Genomic DNA, 17,270 nt, shown 5'->3' with positions numbered 1-17,270 from the left:
TTGTTGTCAAAACTTGAATTTTCACAAAATATTCTTTACTAACGAAATCGACATATATAACTTAATTTTGAAAGACTTGCTTTTATTTGTTATCAGATTTGTGATAGACACAAAATAATCAACGTAAACACAATTACAAGACCTAATAAGGAGCAACAAAGTGTAGGAAATTTGGTATGAAAAATCAAAGTACTCTTATTTCAAAAATTAACCAATTACACGAATTGCACATTTGCTTATTCTAATTTCTACTAATGATTGTTTGATAGGAAGACAAAAGACAATTGGGTAAGGTCAACTTTGTGATGGGATTATATGTTGAAGACAACAAACAAAGAAGCATCATTAGCTGCACTCAATTATAAAATTAGTGTATGATTAAACACAAATTATTTTTATATCAATTAAATCCACAACCATAAAGTAAAATAAATCAAAACTCAATACTTCAGCCGACTTTTTTATCCAATGGATGATGATCATATTCATAGCATAACATTACGTAAAAAAAGATACTTGTAATACACATTTGGAGCATTAACAAATTGCACATGCATGAAATGACATTCATAATAATCAAATTAGGCATGAAAAATATTCATTCAATCAAGCTCATCCTGCATGTTTGATATCACGATAGATTGATCAGTGTGATTCCAACAAATAAATCTACTCTGATACCAAACATGCATGTGGCCGTATAATTTTCTAAAAAATGTCAAGAATCTCAATAATAGAACGATTACAAAGGGGACAAGAGCCTCTATTCAACCACAGCTCCCTAGAACAAACCCTGCAAAAAGTATGTCCACATGGAATAAACGCCGCACCTTTATTCCTCCCCATGCACACACAACACACTGAATCATTCCCCGCCATAGTGCCAACTTTCTCCTCCGCCTTAACCACCACCGTATCACCGTTTTCCGTTTCCTCCAACAACCGCATCAAGGACACTCTCCACGGCGTCCCAGGCATCCTCCCTCCTCCGCCACTCGTTTCCGCCGCCGGTCCTCGGAGTTGCCTCTCTGCCGCCAACGCCGCTGCAAGATTCATACTCGAAGAACTGGAACCTGTTTGAATCACCGGAGCCACACACATATTCGGATCTTCACTCGGATCCGTATCAAGAATCCGTTGCTGATTCTGTTGTGAGTCAGATGAAGAAGAAGAACGGAATCCCCAATTGGCCCCACAGCATCCAATAAATCCTAACCGTTCCTTGAAACTTCGTCTCCGACGAGGAACTCCATCAACACCGTCCATTTGTTCTCTTAACAAACCGAGAATCGTTGTTGACTCAGTTTGAGACTGAACCGGTTCTTGCAATAATAAACCGAGTTGACTCATCTCTCTCTCTCTCTCTCTCTCTCTCTCTCTCTCTCTCTCTCTCTCTCTCTCTCTCTCAAACGGTTATGTTAAGTGAGTCAGAGAGAAAATGAAATGGAAGGAGCATTTAAGAAAAAACGAAACGGGTTATATGTTGTGAAAGTGACTTGGAATTGAGGGTTTAATTAATAGACTTGGACTTGGCACGCATTGCAAGCTTCAATATTAAAGAAAGGAAAATAGAGAAAGACAAAATGGAAGGAGAAGATGAAGGAACCTGTTTCTTCAATTTACAGAGTGTGATTGTGTCACCCATTCTTCTTTATAAATTTCTATGTTTGTGTATAGGAGCCAAGCATATTTTATTGCATTATTATTATTACTAGTACTAGTACTATTTTTAGTTGGTGCAAACATCACTAAGTAGTACTACATTTTTCAGAAATTAAAAAACATGAAATATAATTATCATTTTGAGATGAGATAATATAGATCTCTTCTAACTTTAGCAAGGTTTGAATTTGAATATAGTTTTGTAATGCAACAGCTTTAAATCGATCAGAGAGAGTTTATCATCCATTTGAGTTTAAGACACGATTGATTAGTACATGCGGTTGCACGAAGATGATATCTGATTGAAAATATCATTTTGTAGAAAATCAAAAAATTTAGACCTTTTTTATTGGACAATTTTTAAAATTTTCAAAAAAACTTTATCACACAACTTATAATATCATATTTCTAGTATTTTCTTTTTTATAATAAAAATGTGGGTTATTTTTATTTTTTTGGAGGAGGGTTATTTTTATTTCCTGTTCATGCATGCAAATTTATTTAAAAATGTAGTATTTCAATTTAATTAAAATAGTATAAAATTATTAATATTTTCTAATTTGTTTGTATATACGTGTCCTTGTTTTGTTGCCGGCATTAGCAAAGTCAAAAGCCGTTGAAGGCGGCACAACAACCAAGGTTTAGGCCAAATGGCTTTGCACTCTTGCGGCAAAGGTTTAGGTTTATCTTTTTCTGATCTCATCTCACTTTAGTTGCATTGTACTCCAACTCCAAAAGGAAATAGTCATTTTTTTTATTTTGAAATTATAAGAATGCATTTAACTTGGTCCTAAATATATTAATAAATTTTGCAATTGGAAATCATCAATTAATTTTTTTTTAGATAGACGAATGACAAATAACTATAAAAATTCACATACATAAGTTAAGATGTTGGAGTTTAAATCATGCTCACAACATCCAGCCTCGCAATTTGACACTTTTACCATTTGATTAGGATTTATGGTCTCGTCCACTAATTACTTAATAGAGTAAACAAATGTTGAATTGGTTCGTTGATTTAGGAGATGTTTAGTTGAAGTACATTTTCTTAAATTTGTATCAGCTTGTTTAGGGCTCTATCAATTACTTAATAGAGTAAAAAATGTTGAATTGGTTTGTTGATTTAGGAGATGTTAAGTTGAAGCACATTTTCTTAAATTTATATTAGCTTGTTTAGGACTCTATTTCTTTTCTTTTTTTCCCCGAAATTTAAGGTTCGATAATGTGTACTTTAAAATACATTTTCTTCAAAAAAAAAGTAGATCGAATTAATTTTTAGAATAGTAAAATTGATCGACAATCTTTAACTTTAATTAGTGAGACGGTCTTTTTAAATGACAATGAATTGGATTTTGACTCTATCAAAAAAAGAATATTACCTTTAATTTGCTCACATCTAAATAATCTAAACTATGTATTGGTCGAGTTCTGTTCGCATATCAAGTATGAGAACACGGTTCACCTTGAATGGAAAAGTGGAAATAAATATTAAGTTACAAAAACTTATATGCCTAATACCTTGAGATTTTGGTGAAAAATATGTTGCTCAATTCACTAGTGTGGTTGTTGTTAACTCAAGAGAATGATCCACCAAGCTCTCCTTGCAATACAATAGTGGTATAAGAGTTGATTATTTGAATAAAGGAGATTGACTCCTTATATCAAAAGTCTGCTTTATAATGATGGTCAAGTTGCGGATCTCGTTGATGTTGAGTGTCAATGGTGGCGTAATTGTATGTGGATGAAACTTAAGGGAAAGCATCTCAGATGAATGGATGAACTCGCACTTTGAGTGCTTGTTTGTATATCAAGCATGATTTAGAGTCTCACATTGGATGGAAAAGTGGATGTTGAACAATATATAAGTGATGAGAACCATATATTTCATATCTTAAGGTTTTAGATGAAGATATGGTGTCTCTTCCACTTATGTGGTTGCTCTTAACCAATTGTGATTATCTATCAAAATTCCTTGGACACCCAACATGTTAGATTGCACTTAGCTCATATGTTTCATATTTGGCTCGCCATCTCCTCGTTAGAACATATGTGAATGATGGTGATTATGATGATGCACACACTTAGAGAGATCAGAATGCTCTTATATGAAATGATAAAGTTTTGTTAAGAAATGAATGATCACAACTCTAATAATTTTAACTTGCATTAGACATTTATGGTCAAATGCATCTAAAGGTCCTTTAAGTTTTTCATTTTTTTCAAAGTCGTCCTTTAAGTTTCAAAAGTCTCAAACAAGTTCTTTTAGTTTTTGAATCGTTTCAACAAGTCATATTGTAGATAGCATAGTTGGTAATTGCTTCCATGAACTCATCTTTGGTACCAAATCTGGCTCCTAACACCCACTTAAAACTAGTCATCTTTTTAGGCATGGTAAATGGTGGATAATGCTCTTTGTTGCTATCATTTAAATCATCACAATCATCCTCTAAAAGGACTTGTTTGAAACGATTCAAAAACTAAAAGGACTTGTTTGGGACTTTTGAAACTTATAGGACTTGTTTGGGACTTTTGAAACTTAAAGGACGATTTTGGGAAAAATGAAAAACTTAAAGAACCTTTAGATACATTTAATCGACATTTATACAAGGGGTTTCACTGATAGTTAATAACTAACTACTAATTAACAACCCAAAAAAAATTAAAATACAATTTCTTATTTCAATTTCTCCACTACTGAAATTACACTTAAGAACCTTCTCAACTCTTTGAATTTTTCTATCATCAAGGATTTTGTCATGATGTCAGATATTTCATCCTCAAATCGACAAAACACTGGTTCTATTATTTTGTTAACTTAGCACAAAGAAAAAGGTTTTTTTTTTTTTTTATCTCAATGTCTTTGCTCTTTATTTGATGTCGATATGTTTGATAGTTGATATGTATGTTCACCATTAGTTGCACTGTATCTCTTAGTCATGGTTATATTTAATTCAATAATAATGAATAGATCCACATAGCTTTACATGTTGCATAACTATCTGCAATGCATTCGACTTCACATGAAGATAGGGCCAAAACAAATTGTTTCTTTAAGAACCGAGAGATAGGTACTCCAATGAGCTCAAACACATAACCCACATTACCTAATGTCCAACTAAACCTAGATTAGGTTCCAAGATGACATTTTTTTCTTTAGTCTTCCTAAAAAGTGTTCCTGGAACACCCTTTAATGATTCTAAAATAAGAAATTATTTTATAATAAAGTCAAATATATTTTAATTTTCAAAGTATTGATTATACAAAGTTTCATAAACAGTTATAATTTAAAGATCTTAAAAAACACCCTATTCGATGACACTCGTTAAAATTTATCCTTTTCTTTTTTTTGAAAGGGATCGAAGATGACATGATGCCACCCTTTTTCACTAATTAGTTGCACCAATGTTATTTGTAAAATCACAAAGTTGAGAAACATATTAATTTTTTTTTTTTTTTGAAGAAGGTAGCACACAAATTAGCCCATATAGTTTGAAATAAAAATAAGCAAAAGTTTACACTTATGAGTCTATTCAATGTGTCTCACATCTTCACTTTAACTTGATTTTTCCGTTGTCTTAATTAAAACTATGTCTCATATATTTAAGGGTTAATGGTGCTTTACCTCCTATAATATAGGTCATTTTTTGTTTTCCCTCCTGTAAAATATTTTTTTTGATTTACTCTCCTGTAAAATATTTTCGTTTTAAATTACAGGGGGGTAAATCAAAACAAATATTTTACGCGGGGGAAAACCAAAAATGACCTATATTACAGAGGGTAAAGCACCATTAACCCTATATTTAAGAATCAAATAATTATTTTTTGAATAAATCATTATGTTCGAACTATGTCTCTAAATTACCATTATGTTACATTAATTAATTTCATCTCTAAACTATGTAAATACAATGAGTACCGAAGGGAGAGAACACTTACGTGAATATATCACGATCGACGTCGCTGCCACCACCGTCGGGCTTGGGCTTGAGCTTGAGCTAAAAGATATATATTTTTTATGACCCAAAAATGTTATTAATTAATTAATTTTATTATTACATGATAGTGCTTTCTTAAGGAATATGTTTCGTGTATATTTGATCCAACTAACTATCCGATCTAATCCGCTTGCGCGCTCCAACTTCTTGCCCAAGCTTATTTAATCCGTTTATTGCTTGATTTGATCTGCGGAGATCTTGTTCCCCAAGTTTCTCCGGAGTGGTTGCGAATTTTCCCTATAAAAGGAGAGTTCGCATAGTTCTTCTGAGTTATCGAACATTTTTCTTCTCTTCTTCTTTTAACTTGTGTTAACGAGTTATTCTCCTCTTCATCTCTTTTTTTAGTAAAACATCTTTTCTTTATATCCCTTTAGTTTCAAGCGGTATACATACAAACGATTTTTTGGAGGCGGTAACTCTTTCTTGTATAATTTTCCGTTGTAAGTCTTAAAGAGAGCAACCCTTCATTTATTATATTTAAAGTATTTTTCAATTACAAAACTAACAATTCTAAGACATTTCCAGTACCAACAACTTGTTTATGAGAATGATGAGGGAGAGTGACCTTGAGTAAAAATAAATGGGTAACAAAAATACTGTAATGAAAATTTAGCTAGAATAAAGGTTAGGGAGACACGTCTAAAACAAAAAAGGTTAGGGAGACAACAAAGTGATAAACGAAACTATAGTTTGGTAAGAGTTAGTTCAGTTTGCACCTCACGGTCGCAGCAATTATTTTGTAGAGAGATTCCAATCGTATTATCATAGACCTACCTATATCAAAGTAGCCACGTTATGGTCAATTGGTCATCATGTCATGCTATATATATCCCTCCGTGATTTGAGCAATGATTATTTACTTAAATTTAAGGGAATATTTGAGACAGTCCATTTAACCATTATAAAAATTGACATAGCCTGATACATGCATGCTTGCATTACATTATCCCTCATAGTACAATCCATTGAATAAAGGATTGGCATTGGTTTGGTTGGTGAATGAAAGTCCAACCAATGATTACATGGCGTTTGATGTGGACGTGAAATGCAATTTCTCTGCGTCCATACCGCTAGGGATCATTTTTTTTAAACAAATGGAAAAAAGAAAACTACTCTCTAGGGAAGGCAACCCTCATTCTATTTGCAGGAGTAGCAGCATGATCATAAAGGGGAAGAAACCACCATCTTCAAATAATCATGCTAAAAATGATCCAACTTAGTAAAAGAAATTTAGCACATTAATTCTCTTCACGAAGGATATGATGCAATTCTCTTCACGAAGGATATGATGCAGCCCAATAACCCAACTATATATACTCTAGCAAACATGAAAAGATCTTGTAAAAGAGCAATATAGGCATGCTGCATGCAAAGGGCTTGCTCATTTAGTTAGACTATTCATATCTTAATTAATAGAAAAATGTTACATGAACACCCTTTATTCACACATTCCATTGTACACCCTATACAATAGGAATATTTTGGTAAATTCATCTCACAATCACACTTTCTTTTCTATTTGTGTGAGGTTCAGGTTGCCACATGTCAGAATTTTGTAATTAATATTTACTCCCTCCGTCCATAATACATCACACAGTTGACCCTATTACACATGTCAATGCATAATTTTGAGGCTAAATATCTTAATAATATAATATAAAAAAATTATGAAAATTTGATATTTTGAAAATACTCATCGAGACGAATCTAACGACATCTTATGTGATATTATTTATCTTTGTATATTAGTAGAAAAATATGGTCAAAGTAAGTTAGGTCAAAATTGCACATTTTCAAATGGGTCATCTATTGCGGAATGGAGGGAGTATAATTTTAGGATCAAGAGGCTTTTATAGAAACACACATATATATATATATATATATATATATATATATATATATATATATATATATATATATATATGGACGGATGTGAATGGGAAATGTTACTCTATCATTGTCATATCAAATGGTGCTTATATATTTATGAATATTTAGTAAGAAATTTTTTTTTTTTTAAGAAGAATAGTAAGTAAGAGATTTATAAATCAATAGATTGTTTATTTTAGTCAATCTGCTATATGGATTGATGATGGGAATCAATTAATTATTAGAAATGGTTTCTAATTTATTTTATTATGGCTAGTTGTTGATAATTGTAATATTTTTGGAACATGATAAGAATAATGGGATTAAACTTATGAGCGACCTATATATGGATTTGCTCACCTACAAACTTGTGGAGGTGCCTTGCTCTCTTCTTAGAAAATTGCTCTTTAGACACATAATACATAATTTAAAACTTGCTCTTTTGATTTGGTGGTGTTTGATTTAGAAACTTGGAGTGTGCTCCTCCTCAAAATATCAAGTTTAATTTTCGTCAATGTCAATTTAAGGGACTAATTTATCTTTTTAAAAAAAGTTACATAATTTAAAAAAAAATATACACGTATTATTCATAAAGTTGTTAATTAATACGTACCAACATAATTTGGCACAACCCAATTATCTATGGAGGTGAAATATTTTAAAGGCTAAACAACTTGTACTCGACATAATTGATTATTTCTTTTTTCACCCTCCTCTCTTTTGACGCGCCCTACAGTATTCTAAAAATATTTCAAATAAGAATATATAATTTGAATGTCATTTTGAAGGTTCACAGATTATATAATTTGAAACCTTCGTATGTATATGCAAAACTCAGAAACTTGTCTCATTTCAACATTTCTCTTTTTGCCCTAAAACCTCTCTCTCTCTCTCTCTCTCTCTCTCTCTCTCTCTCTCTCTCTCTCTCTCTCTCTCTCTCTCTCTCAAAAGCTAAACATGTTTTGTTGAATTGTATTTGTGATTTTGAAATTTTTAGATATGGACCGCATAGATTGCGTTAGAAACAACATAACTACCATGACTACATCCACTGGCAAAAGGTTGTAGTGAAAGGCAGAGCGACCAAGGTTAGGGACAGGGGTACGAGAATGGACTGCAAAATTCATGGATCCGGGCCATCTCAGGTGCACGAGCCTAAGCCCAGACAACACCACGTTAAGGACGAGGAGGCTGATTCAGACAATTCAAAGGGAGGAGGCGAATGTTGATGATGATGATGATGAGGAGGAGGAGGAGGAGTAGCCACGACATGTGGAGGAGGAGGCACAACCGCTGGATAACTATCATGATGGACCCTATGACGTGCATGTGCTCACCCAATATCATCATGCAACCATGCACTTGTTTGATGGAGCAGTAAGATTCTCCAACTTATATTTTTTTTTTGCACTATGTTTTTTTATTTATGTAAACTGATATTTATTTATTGTTTGTTGCAGTGGCGTAAAAATGTAAAGTGTGCGAACAACGGGATGAAGCTAAATGGTATACATGATTCAATTAAGGTGAGGGATACGTTAGCCATGGTTATACATTATCGCCAACTTCAAACAGACTTGTTGGAGCATATTTGGGAATGATTTTGAACTGATGATAACAAAATGTAATTTAATATATAGTGTATTCGTCCTTTTTATATATTTTTATTAGGTATTTTATGTATTTTTATTATAATGTGTTGTCCCTTTTATGTATTTTTATATAGTATTTTATGTACTTTTATCAAGTAAACATCATTTTTTTTTAATAATAAGTTTTTATGTGTATTAAATGAATTATTCAATTAATATTTTAATTTAAATAAATTAATGTGCAAATATTAAAGTATGACATATATGGTCCACTTTAGAGACTCATTTTAAGGACGTTGCATTGGAGTAAAATAAGTGTGTTGCTTATAAATGATATGTCATTGGAATTCACTCAAGAAACTTAAGATCCCAAAATAAGGAACATTAATATTGCATTGGAGATGTTTTAACAAAAAAAAATTTAAATAGTTTAGTAGTTAAAAATTCACATTTTTCAGATGAATACATGAGATGTTCAAAGTTCGAACCTCATTATAATAATAAAATTTTGTATTTGAAAATTAATCTTCCATAAAATGATAAATTTATATTGATGTCATCCGATGAAAAAGTAAAGGTTAAAAAGAGTGTCACCAAGATAGTCTTCCTAACATTCATGCTTAATCGAGACATACACTTCGATCTCATGCACTTTCACACAGACCTCACAATTTGTTTCTCAAGTCGGCAAGTCATCGTTTTCGTTTTTTTTTCTTCTTATTTTCCGATTGTAATAATCTTAAACCTCAACTATATCCACATGTCACATTAATTTATAAAACTTATATTAATAATTTGGAGAACTTGATTTTAATTAAATTAAAATAAATTTCTATCAACCATTAATTATTTATAGAATATTCCTGAAATTTTTCTTCAAATTTAAAATGAATTGAGATTTGAAGTATATAGTATTTAGATTAATGAATATCGTTTATTTTTGTCAAAAAAAACTAAGTTAGTATTATGTATACTATCAAATGTCATTTAATTTTTTTTCTTGACGATTAAGATTCCGTTTGTTTCAGATTTTAAAAAAAAAAACTATTTTTTCCTTAAAAAATCACTTTCTTTTATTTTGAAGTGTTTGTTTTGAATTTTTAGAAAAAATATTTTATCAAAAAAATCTATTTTGACTCTAAAATGAAAATCTAAGCAAACATCTTTTTTAGGTCACCTAGTTTTGTTTGAGAGAGAAGTTCCAAATTATCTCTAAGTTCTTTTTGATTTACCTCATGAGAGAGGGGTGGTTTTAGATAATTTTTTGGTCTAGAACCATCTCTCTAACATCTTTTTTGGTCTAGAACTACCTTTCTACATTTTTTTTTCTCCTTTTAATCTAAATAAGTGGTTTCTACGTAGATCAAGTTTTTACTTGTGTTTTTTGTGATTTCGTCATTTGAGTGTTGCGTTGTGTTGTTCGTCGTCTTATGCGGTGTTATTTGCTTTTCCACTTTGTTGTAGTATTCATTTTCTTCCTATTGAAAGATTGATTTCAATCAATTACATATTGGCTTAAATGCGTTTTTGGTCCCTTAAGTATTTATTTGGTATTGCTTTGGTCCCTTAACTAAAATAAAGATTATTTGGGTATTTTATCTTTATCTTCGTTACCTATTTTGGTCTCTTCCGTTAAATAAATTCAAAAACACGTTAGGGTTTATATTATTCATCTTCTTCCTTCTCCTTCCATCCTCTTCTTCATGATTTTCATCATCAACAACACACCAACCCAGAAGAAAAAAAAAATCTTTTTCATCATCATCTTCATCAAATCTATAAACATTAATCAATTTCGTATCTCCATCAATAACAAATTTTTCATCATCATCACCAATCATAAATCCATAAAATAAAATTAAAACAACCAAAAATCATAATCATAATAACTATTTTTTCACTCAAAAAACATCACTTTCATCTATCTTATTCATTCATTCTTCAAGAATCTAGATTCAGCCCTTTTTAAGTTCTTATCATGAATTAAAAAAATGGAGAGAGAGAATTCAGAATAGAGAGATCCAAATCCAACCCTTTTTCTTTTTGACTCTCTTATACCCTTTTTCTCTTTGAATTCGGATTCAGACTCCAAAGGAAGAACATGAGAAGAAATTCAGATTTGAGATCGAATTAAATTGGTGGTGGAAACTGAAAATGAGAAACTAGAAATTTGAATTATGATTTGAAATTCAGTGTTGTTGTGTTGCATATGTTTGAAATTGGAAACTAGAAATGGGAGAATAGAAGGAAATTTATGGTGATTTATTTGTGTGTTCTTCTGCCATTTTAATTTATTTGTGTTAACTGAAATAAAGGAAATCTCAATCCTTTTTTTTTATTTCAATTCTTCTGCCATTTTAATTTATGGTGATTTATTTGCGTTTCTGTGTGTTGTGGGTGGGAGAAGAGAAGATAAGGAAGTTAACTTGTTTTTGTGTTATTGTAATGGAGGAAGAAATGAATGAGGGACCTAACTTCTACCTTTTTTAAAAAAAAAAAAAAAATTCACCTTTGTTGTTGCAACAACCCGATTTTTAGCTAAATTTATTTTAATTACTTTTATTATGTGTTTTATGTGTTTGTGTGTGATTATTCATCATTGGGTGCATTTTCATAGGTTTTCGTGTTAGAAGGGTATTTTAGCCATTTTAGACTTAGGAGTATTTTGGTCATTTTGTGAGAACGGGTAAAATTATAATTTTGGTGGGAATTACTTTTAGTGATTAGTGAGAATAGTTATTTCATTAAGTTACTAGGGTAAATTGAGATTTTACCGTTTAGTGACCGTTAGTGACATTTTACCGTTATTAGTTAATTACCTTTCTGGAGTGAAGAAACATTTTGGTTTGAATAGAAATGGGTTAAGCCCACTAGAAACTAGGTTAAGCCCATTAAGGGGTATACCAAATGAGTTGTCTTAGGAAAATATCATTTCATTCATTTCATAAGATATTTTCTAGAGAGAGGTAGAGAGAGAAAGTGGTGAACAATCAAGGATTGGAGTGAGCTTAGGAACTAAATTGAAGCCTAAGTTGGGATTAATCTTTATCTAAGGTAAAGGGGTTAGTCTTTATCATAATCATCATCATTTTGTAAATTTTCAAATGTTGTATGAATTTTTGCATAATGGATAATTGTTGCTAAATTCGTGCTCCAACTGTGATAATATGTTTGTATGCATGAATTGATGATAATTGTATGATTGTTGGCGAAATTACATGTTCAAATAGGAACAAATGATAAGTTGTGAAAATTGTGCTCAATTGGTGAATTTTGCTAAGTTGTTGTTAGATTGAGTTATGATTCTTGTTCAATTGATGTTATGGCTATTAATTGATGTTGTGGTTGATGAATCATTGCTTGGGTATGCATATTCATGAATTGAGGATGAGAATTTGAATGGTTGTTGGTGTTTTGGTGAAAATGATGAATTGGTTCAATTGTCAAGTGTTTTCAAGTTTGATTGCGTCTTTGTGAGTCTTTTTAGTCATATTGACCTATAAACATGTTCTCGAAACACATTTGGGCAATGAGGGATCAAAATTGGGATTTTGGGGTGAAAAGGGGTCAAAACCCGTAACTTTTCTGCAAACCTGCGAAGGTTCGCTTAAGCAACCTAGTAAGCGAACATTCATAGTTTTTCTGGGTTCAGTTCGCCTAAGCGAACTGTGAGCGAGCCAGCGAGCGAAGGTTCCTGGTAGCTACTGGAACTCGTTCGCTTAAGCGAACTTATGGTCGCTTAAGCGAACTGGTGAGCGACCAGGAAGCGAACAAAGTAGTTTGCTACTGTAACTTGTTCGCTTAAGCGAATCAGGTGGTCGCTTAAGCGAACATGTTCAGTTTTAGCCACTTTGATCTTTTGTTCCGGGTCTTTAGTGTAACACCCCGTTATCCCAAAAACAATTAAATAACAAATCCACATCAGAGTATATCCCAAACGGGCATGTCACGCTACTTTTCAAAATTTTCTTAAATAGAATATAAACTATTTAATAAACATCCTTCATAAACAACAATAATTTGCAGCGGAAATATTTCTCAACATTAAACTTCAACATCAACATTAAATCCTGGCACGAAGGGCTCAACATAAAATCATCAACATTGTTCAATTAACAATAAAAGGCTACATCATCAAGTTCCAAAAAATTGATACATAGGAATGAAAAATAAATAAGAAATCTCATCCCGTACGTATCAGAGCCCTAGACATTGAGCCACCACCTACTACTCAGGATCACCTGCAAGTTACCTATAGGAAGGGAAACATTTTCAAGCAGAAGGGGTGAGATTCACAACAATAAATATAGATATAAAATTCATCAATTGAATCTAACACCCTAACATAATAATAGTTATTCAATATAAATATATATTTCATAATCAACACATCAACAACAATGGTATTTACAACCAACAACAATGACTCATGCAACTATTTGACAACACCGCTAAGACTCCTCGACAATGCGACAATACGACAATGCATGTGGTACTAATTTACAAGGCAGAAGCCCTCACCAGATATTGAATGGTTAAAGCATTCATCAGGGCATAAGCCCTCACCGCTTTGAACAATTAAAGTGTTCCAGGACATGAGTCCTCCCGCTTTGAACGACAAGGCGTTGCAGGGCAAGAGCCCTCCCGCTTTATATGCTTATGCAACTGACTCCACTTGTGTATATCTACATACAACTTAACAATGCATATATGTATATATGACTCACAACTCCATAAGTAACAACATGTATGATTTATTTAAATATAACATACATCACAGTCATCCACAGATCATTATAATCAATCCAACAATTCAGAAAAAATGCACAATTAATCATAATCATGCTCATACATCAAGTTCAATCAACATTATTCAATTAAAGAACAAACAACTCAGATACTGGGCAACTCGCCTCGCAAGTACATCTACGCGCTATGGCGAACACAAGAAAACGGGTTACTCGCCGTGGCGAACTCAAGGCGAATGAGAAAAAGGTGCTCTCGGGAATTTTGACATTTTTCTCACTAAATCTTCATTCTTAAGCTCCCTATTCATCTTTTTAATCTAAAAATTGTCTCAGTCCTCTCTAAAATCATTTAGGCACTCAAAACTAACCAAAATACAGCTTATAACAACAATTCAAAAATCATGATCTCACAGGCACTTGCTCGCCATGGCGAGTGGTTCTGCTCGTGAGGCGAGCCATGAAGTTGCTCACTCGCGAGGCGAGACAAGCTACTCGTCGGGGCGAGCGATGAACATCAGTACGTGCAGAATGTAGGTTTCTCCCAAAAATCCCATTTTCCTCAAATTCACTCCCCAAATTAGTTTACAGATATGAAACTAAATGCTGTATGCAACCATAACCTATTTCTCACATCAAAACAGCAATCTCTACACTCAATTCACTCAAAGACCCATTAATCAAACATAAACCCCAAAATTCCCATTCCATCATAAACCTGTTAAACCCAAAATCAGAATTCAATAACTATACTACTGAAGCAAACCTCACCCTTACCTTAATTTAGAAGGACAAATGCACATCAATTCAGGTTCACTTGGTTCTTCTCCCTTTTCTCCCAAAACTTTGTTTTCACGTAAAACTGCTTCTGACTTCTCTTTTCCTAACTCCCCTTTATTTCATTTACTCCCCCTGATAGATATTTTAGCAAGTGTACTAAATACTATCGAAGTAGTAAAAATATCGTTCCCACGAGGACTGTGTTAATCTCAATTTAGCAATAAGGTTAATATTTAGGATGTGTAAATTTCTTAGTTGCCCTAGGCAGTAGTTTTGGTTTGCATAAAATTAAATCAACATAATATAAAGATAGAGTTGGAAAGAATAAGAGAGAGATGAGATTAGGTCTTTCAAATCATCTATGTTCCCCTAATTGGTATACTGCACCTATTCTTATGAATGATTTTCTAGTTCCACGATAGTTAACAAAATAGTTCTAATCAATCCCTTGAGTTAGGACCCTCTTCTCAAACTACAGCCCCTAATTCCTTAGGTGGTCTAATAATCTTTGAAGGTTTAAGCATGTTAACCTAATATCACTAACAAACGATTATTCATTCCTAGACTAACCCTGTTTATTAGAACAATTCAATTCTGTCTAAGTAGAAAGCTATGGTCAGTAGTCATTCATTCTCACTAAATCATGTTTATATTTGATCAGGATATAAAAAGCATTTAAGAACAATTGAATTGAATAAAAACTAGATTGTCATTCACAATAAATAGAGTTTCACAGCAACATGGTTCAATTAGGGTTACAAAGAATCATCTCAGACCTAATCTCTAAGAGATTTAGCTACTCATAATTGAGTTTACAAATAGCATAATCAATAGTGGAATTAAAACATACATAAACTGATAGAAGATTGAAGAAATCGCCCTCCTAGCCGTCTTTAGGTCTCAAAATCGTACTTTGCTCTCTCCAAATCGTAACCCTTGTCTTTGGAATAGACTTCAGCTTAAATAGGCACAGAATTTCGCCTAAAATCGTGCCACGATTCTCCTTGAATCGCAAATCACTGAATTAGGGTTTCCTTAGATCGTGTCACGATTATGCCATCGTGACACGATTTCTTCAATGTCGAAGCTTGATTTTGATCTTCTAAAATCGTGTTACGTTTTTACCAAATCGTGACACGATTCTCTTGTTTGTATTTTTTTCAGTTTTCTACTCTTTTGCTGCATAAGTTGACTTGTGAACTCCAATTTGTGATCAAACTACATATAAAAAGACTCTAAAAATAGCGAATGACGGACTGTCATCACCCCCTTAATTCTATTAATTCCTAATTAACTCCCCAACCTCCAAAATAATATTAATTCACATATAATTCTAATTATATTAAAATAAACTATATAATAAAATAATACACACCACATAATCAATAATAATCATTTAAAATCATATAAAAAACTCTAAATAAATCTAAATAAATAAAATAACGACTAGGGCGTTACATTTGGGGGCCAACCCGAGTTTTCTTAAATGATTTTTTAAGCATGTTTAGCTACTGTTAATCCCCTAAAACCTACTGGAACAATGATTGCTTGCCTAAACTTGAATTTCTTCAATTGAGTCTTAACTTGGGAAATTTTGGGAATTCAATTTTGTCGAAAAATAACTTTTGTAAACTAATGAAGCTTGCAAGTTGAACCTACAGTTCATATAGGCTTAGGTAATACTTGCAAGAGTGGTCAAACATCTTAATCAAGTAGAAAGTGATATTTCGGGTGGGAAAGTGAAAGGTTGTGAAAATGAGATTTTCATATGAACTTAAGTTGTGCTTGGGTTAACGTTAATGATCCGGAGGTGACTTGACTTCATAATTATATTGTCGATTAAGATTGTTTGAAGGTTTTCAACTTGTCTTTTGTCTTGGGATTTGTCAATGTTGGTCGGTAGCCACTTGACATGGTTTTAGTCAAAAACGTTTCTTGAACCAATTGTCCTAAGAATTGTGGTGACTATGTTTATATAACTAAGTGAAGGTGTTGGATGGTTATATTTTGGATATGATGTTTATCATGAGATATGTATGCTATCTTACTTAAAATGTAAGAAATATTGAATTGGTGAAACTATATGTGATAGTTGATGTTGAATGACATTGTTGATTATTGATAATCATGTTGATGTGTGATGATGAATACTATGATTTAATTGTGAATGGGCATGTTTTCTTGATAATGCAAATGATGTGGAGATGAACAATATAATTGGGTGTTGTCCTATATATTGTGGAGAAAATTGTGATTGTTATCGCATTATCGAGTCTTGTTACATGTCCATGTATCATAGTCGTGTTGAGATTGTAGTTGTAAAAGGGTTGAACTCTTTTACTTCAGAGATTATGTAAGACGGGTGTGAACTCTTACATACGATGTTTTTGTTGCATCGAAGGTGACGACCTTTTGGAGATTTGGTACCACATGCATTTATGTGTCAATAAGTGCATATCATGACATGAGTCTTATTGATATGTGTGATTGGTGATTGTGAGTGAATATTTGTGAATTGATAATTGTTCATGTGATTAATGATTATTGATGCGAGATATTGGAGTGTGATGTAGGTATTGATGTGTGATTATTATTGATCAAATGCATGATGTTAATTGAAATAT

General features: G+C 32.4%; 1 protein-coding gene across 1 annotated transcript; it reads right to left on the bottom strand.

The window, feature by feature from the left end:
• Positions 1-429: 429 nt before the first annotated feature.
• LOC11438347 (uncharacterized) lies at positions 430-1,684 on the bottom strand. Its single transcript, XM_039830347.1, has 2 exons — positions 1,408-1,684; positions 430-1,361 (listed from the first exon to the last, which is right to left on the bottom strand). The coding sequence occupies exon 2, from the start codon at positions 1,348-1,350 to the stop codon at positions 709-711; it is 642 nt and encodes a 213-aa protein (XP_039686281.1). The 5' UTR covers positions 1,351-1,361; positions 1,408-1,684; the 3' UTR covers positions 430-708.
• Between the last annotated feature and the right edge of the window lie 15,586 nt (positions 1,685-17,270).

The sequence above is a fragment of the Medicago truncatula genome, chromosome 2 (assembly GCF_003473485.1).
Source record: "Medicago truncatula cultivar Jemalong A17 chromosome 2, MtrunA17r5.0-ANR, whole genome shotgun sequence".
NCBI lineage: Eukaryota > Viridiplantae > Streptophyta > Magnoliopsida > Fabales > Fabaceae > Medicago > Medicago truncatula.
Note: the sequence above shows the minus strand (reverse complement) of the source record. Positions and strands in the feature narration are given on the sequence as shown.

What these genes read in the sequence shown, in the direction of transcription:
- LOC11438347 (XM_039830347.1), bottom strand. Translation starts at nt 1,350, where the DNA reads ATGAGTCAACTCGGTTTATTATTGCAAGAACCGGTTCAGTCTCAAACT.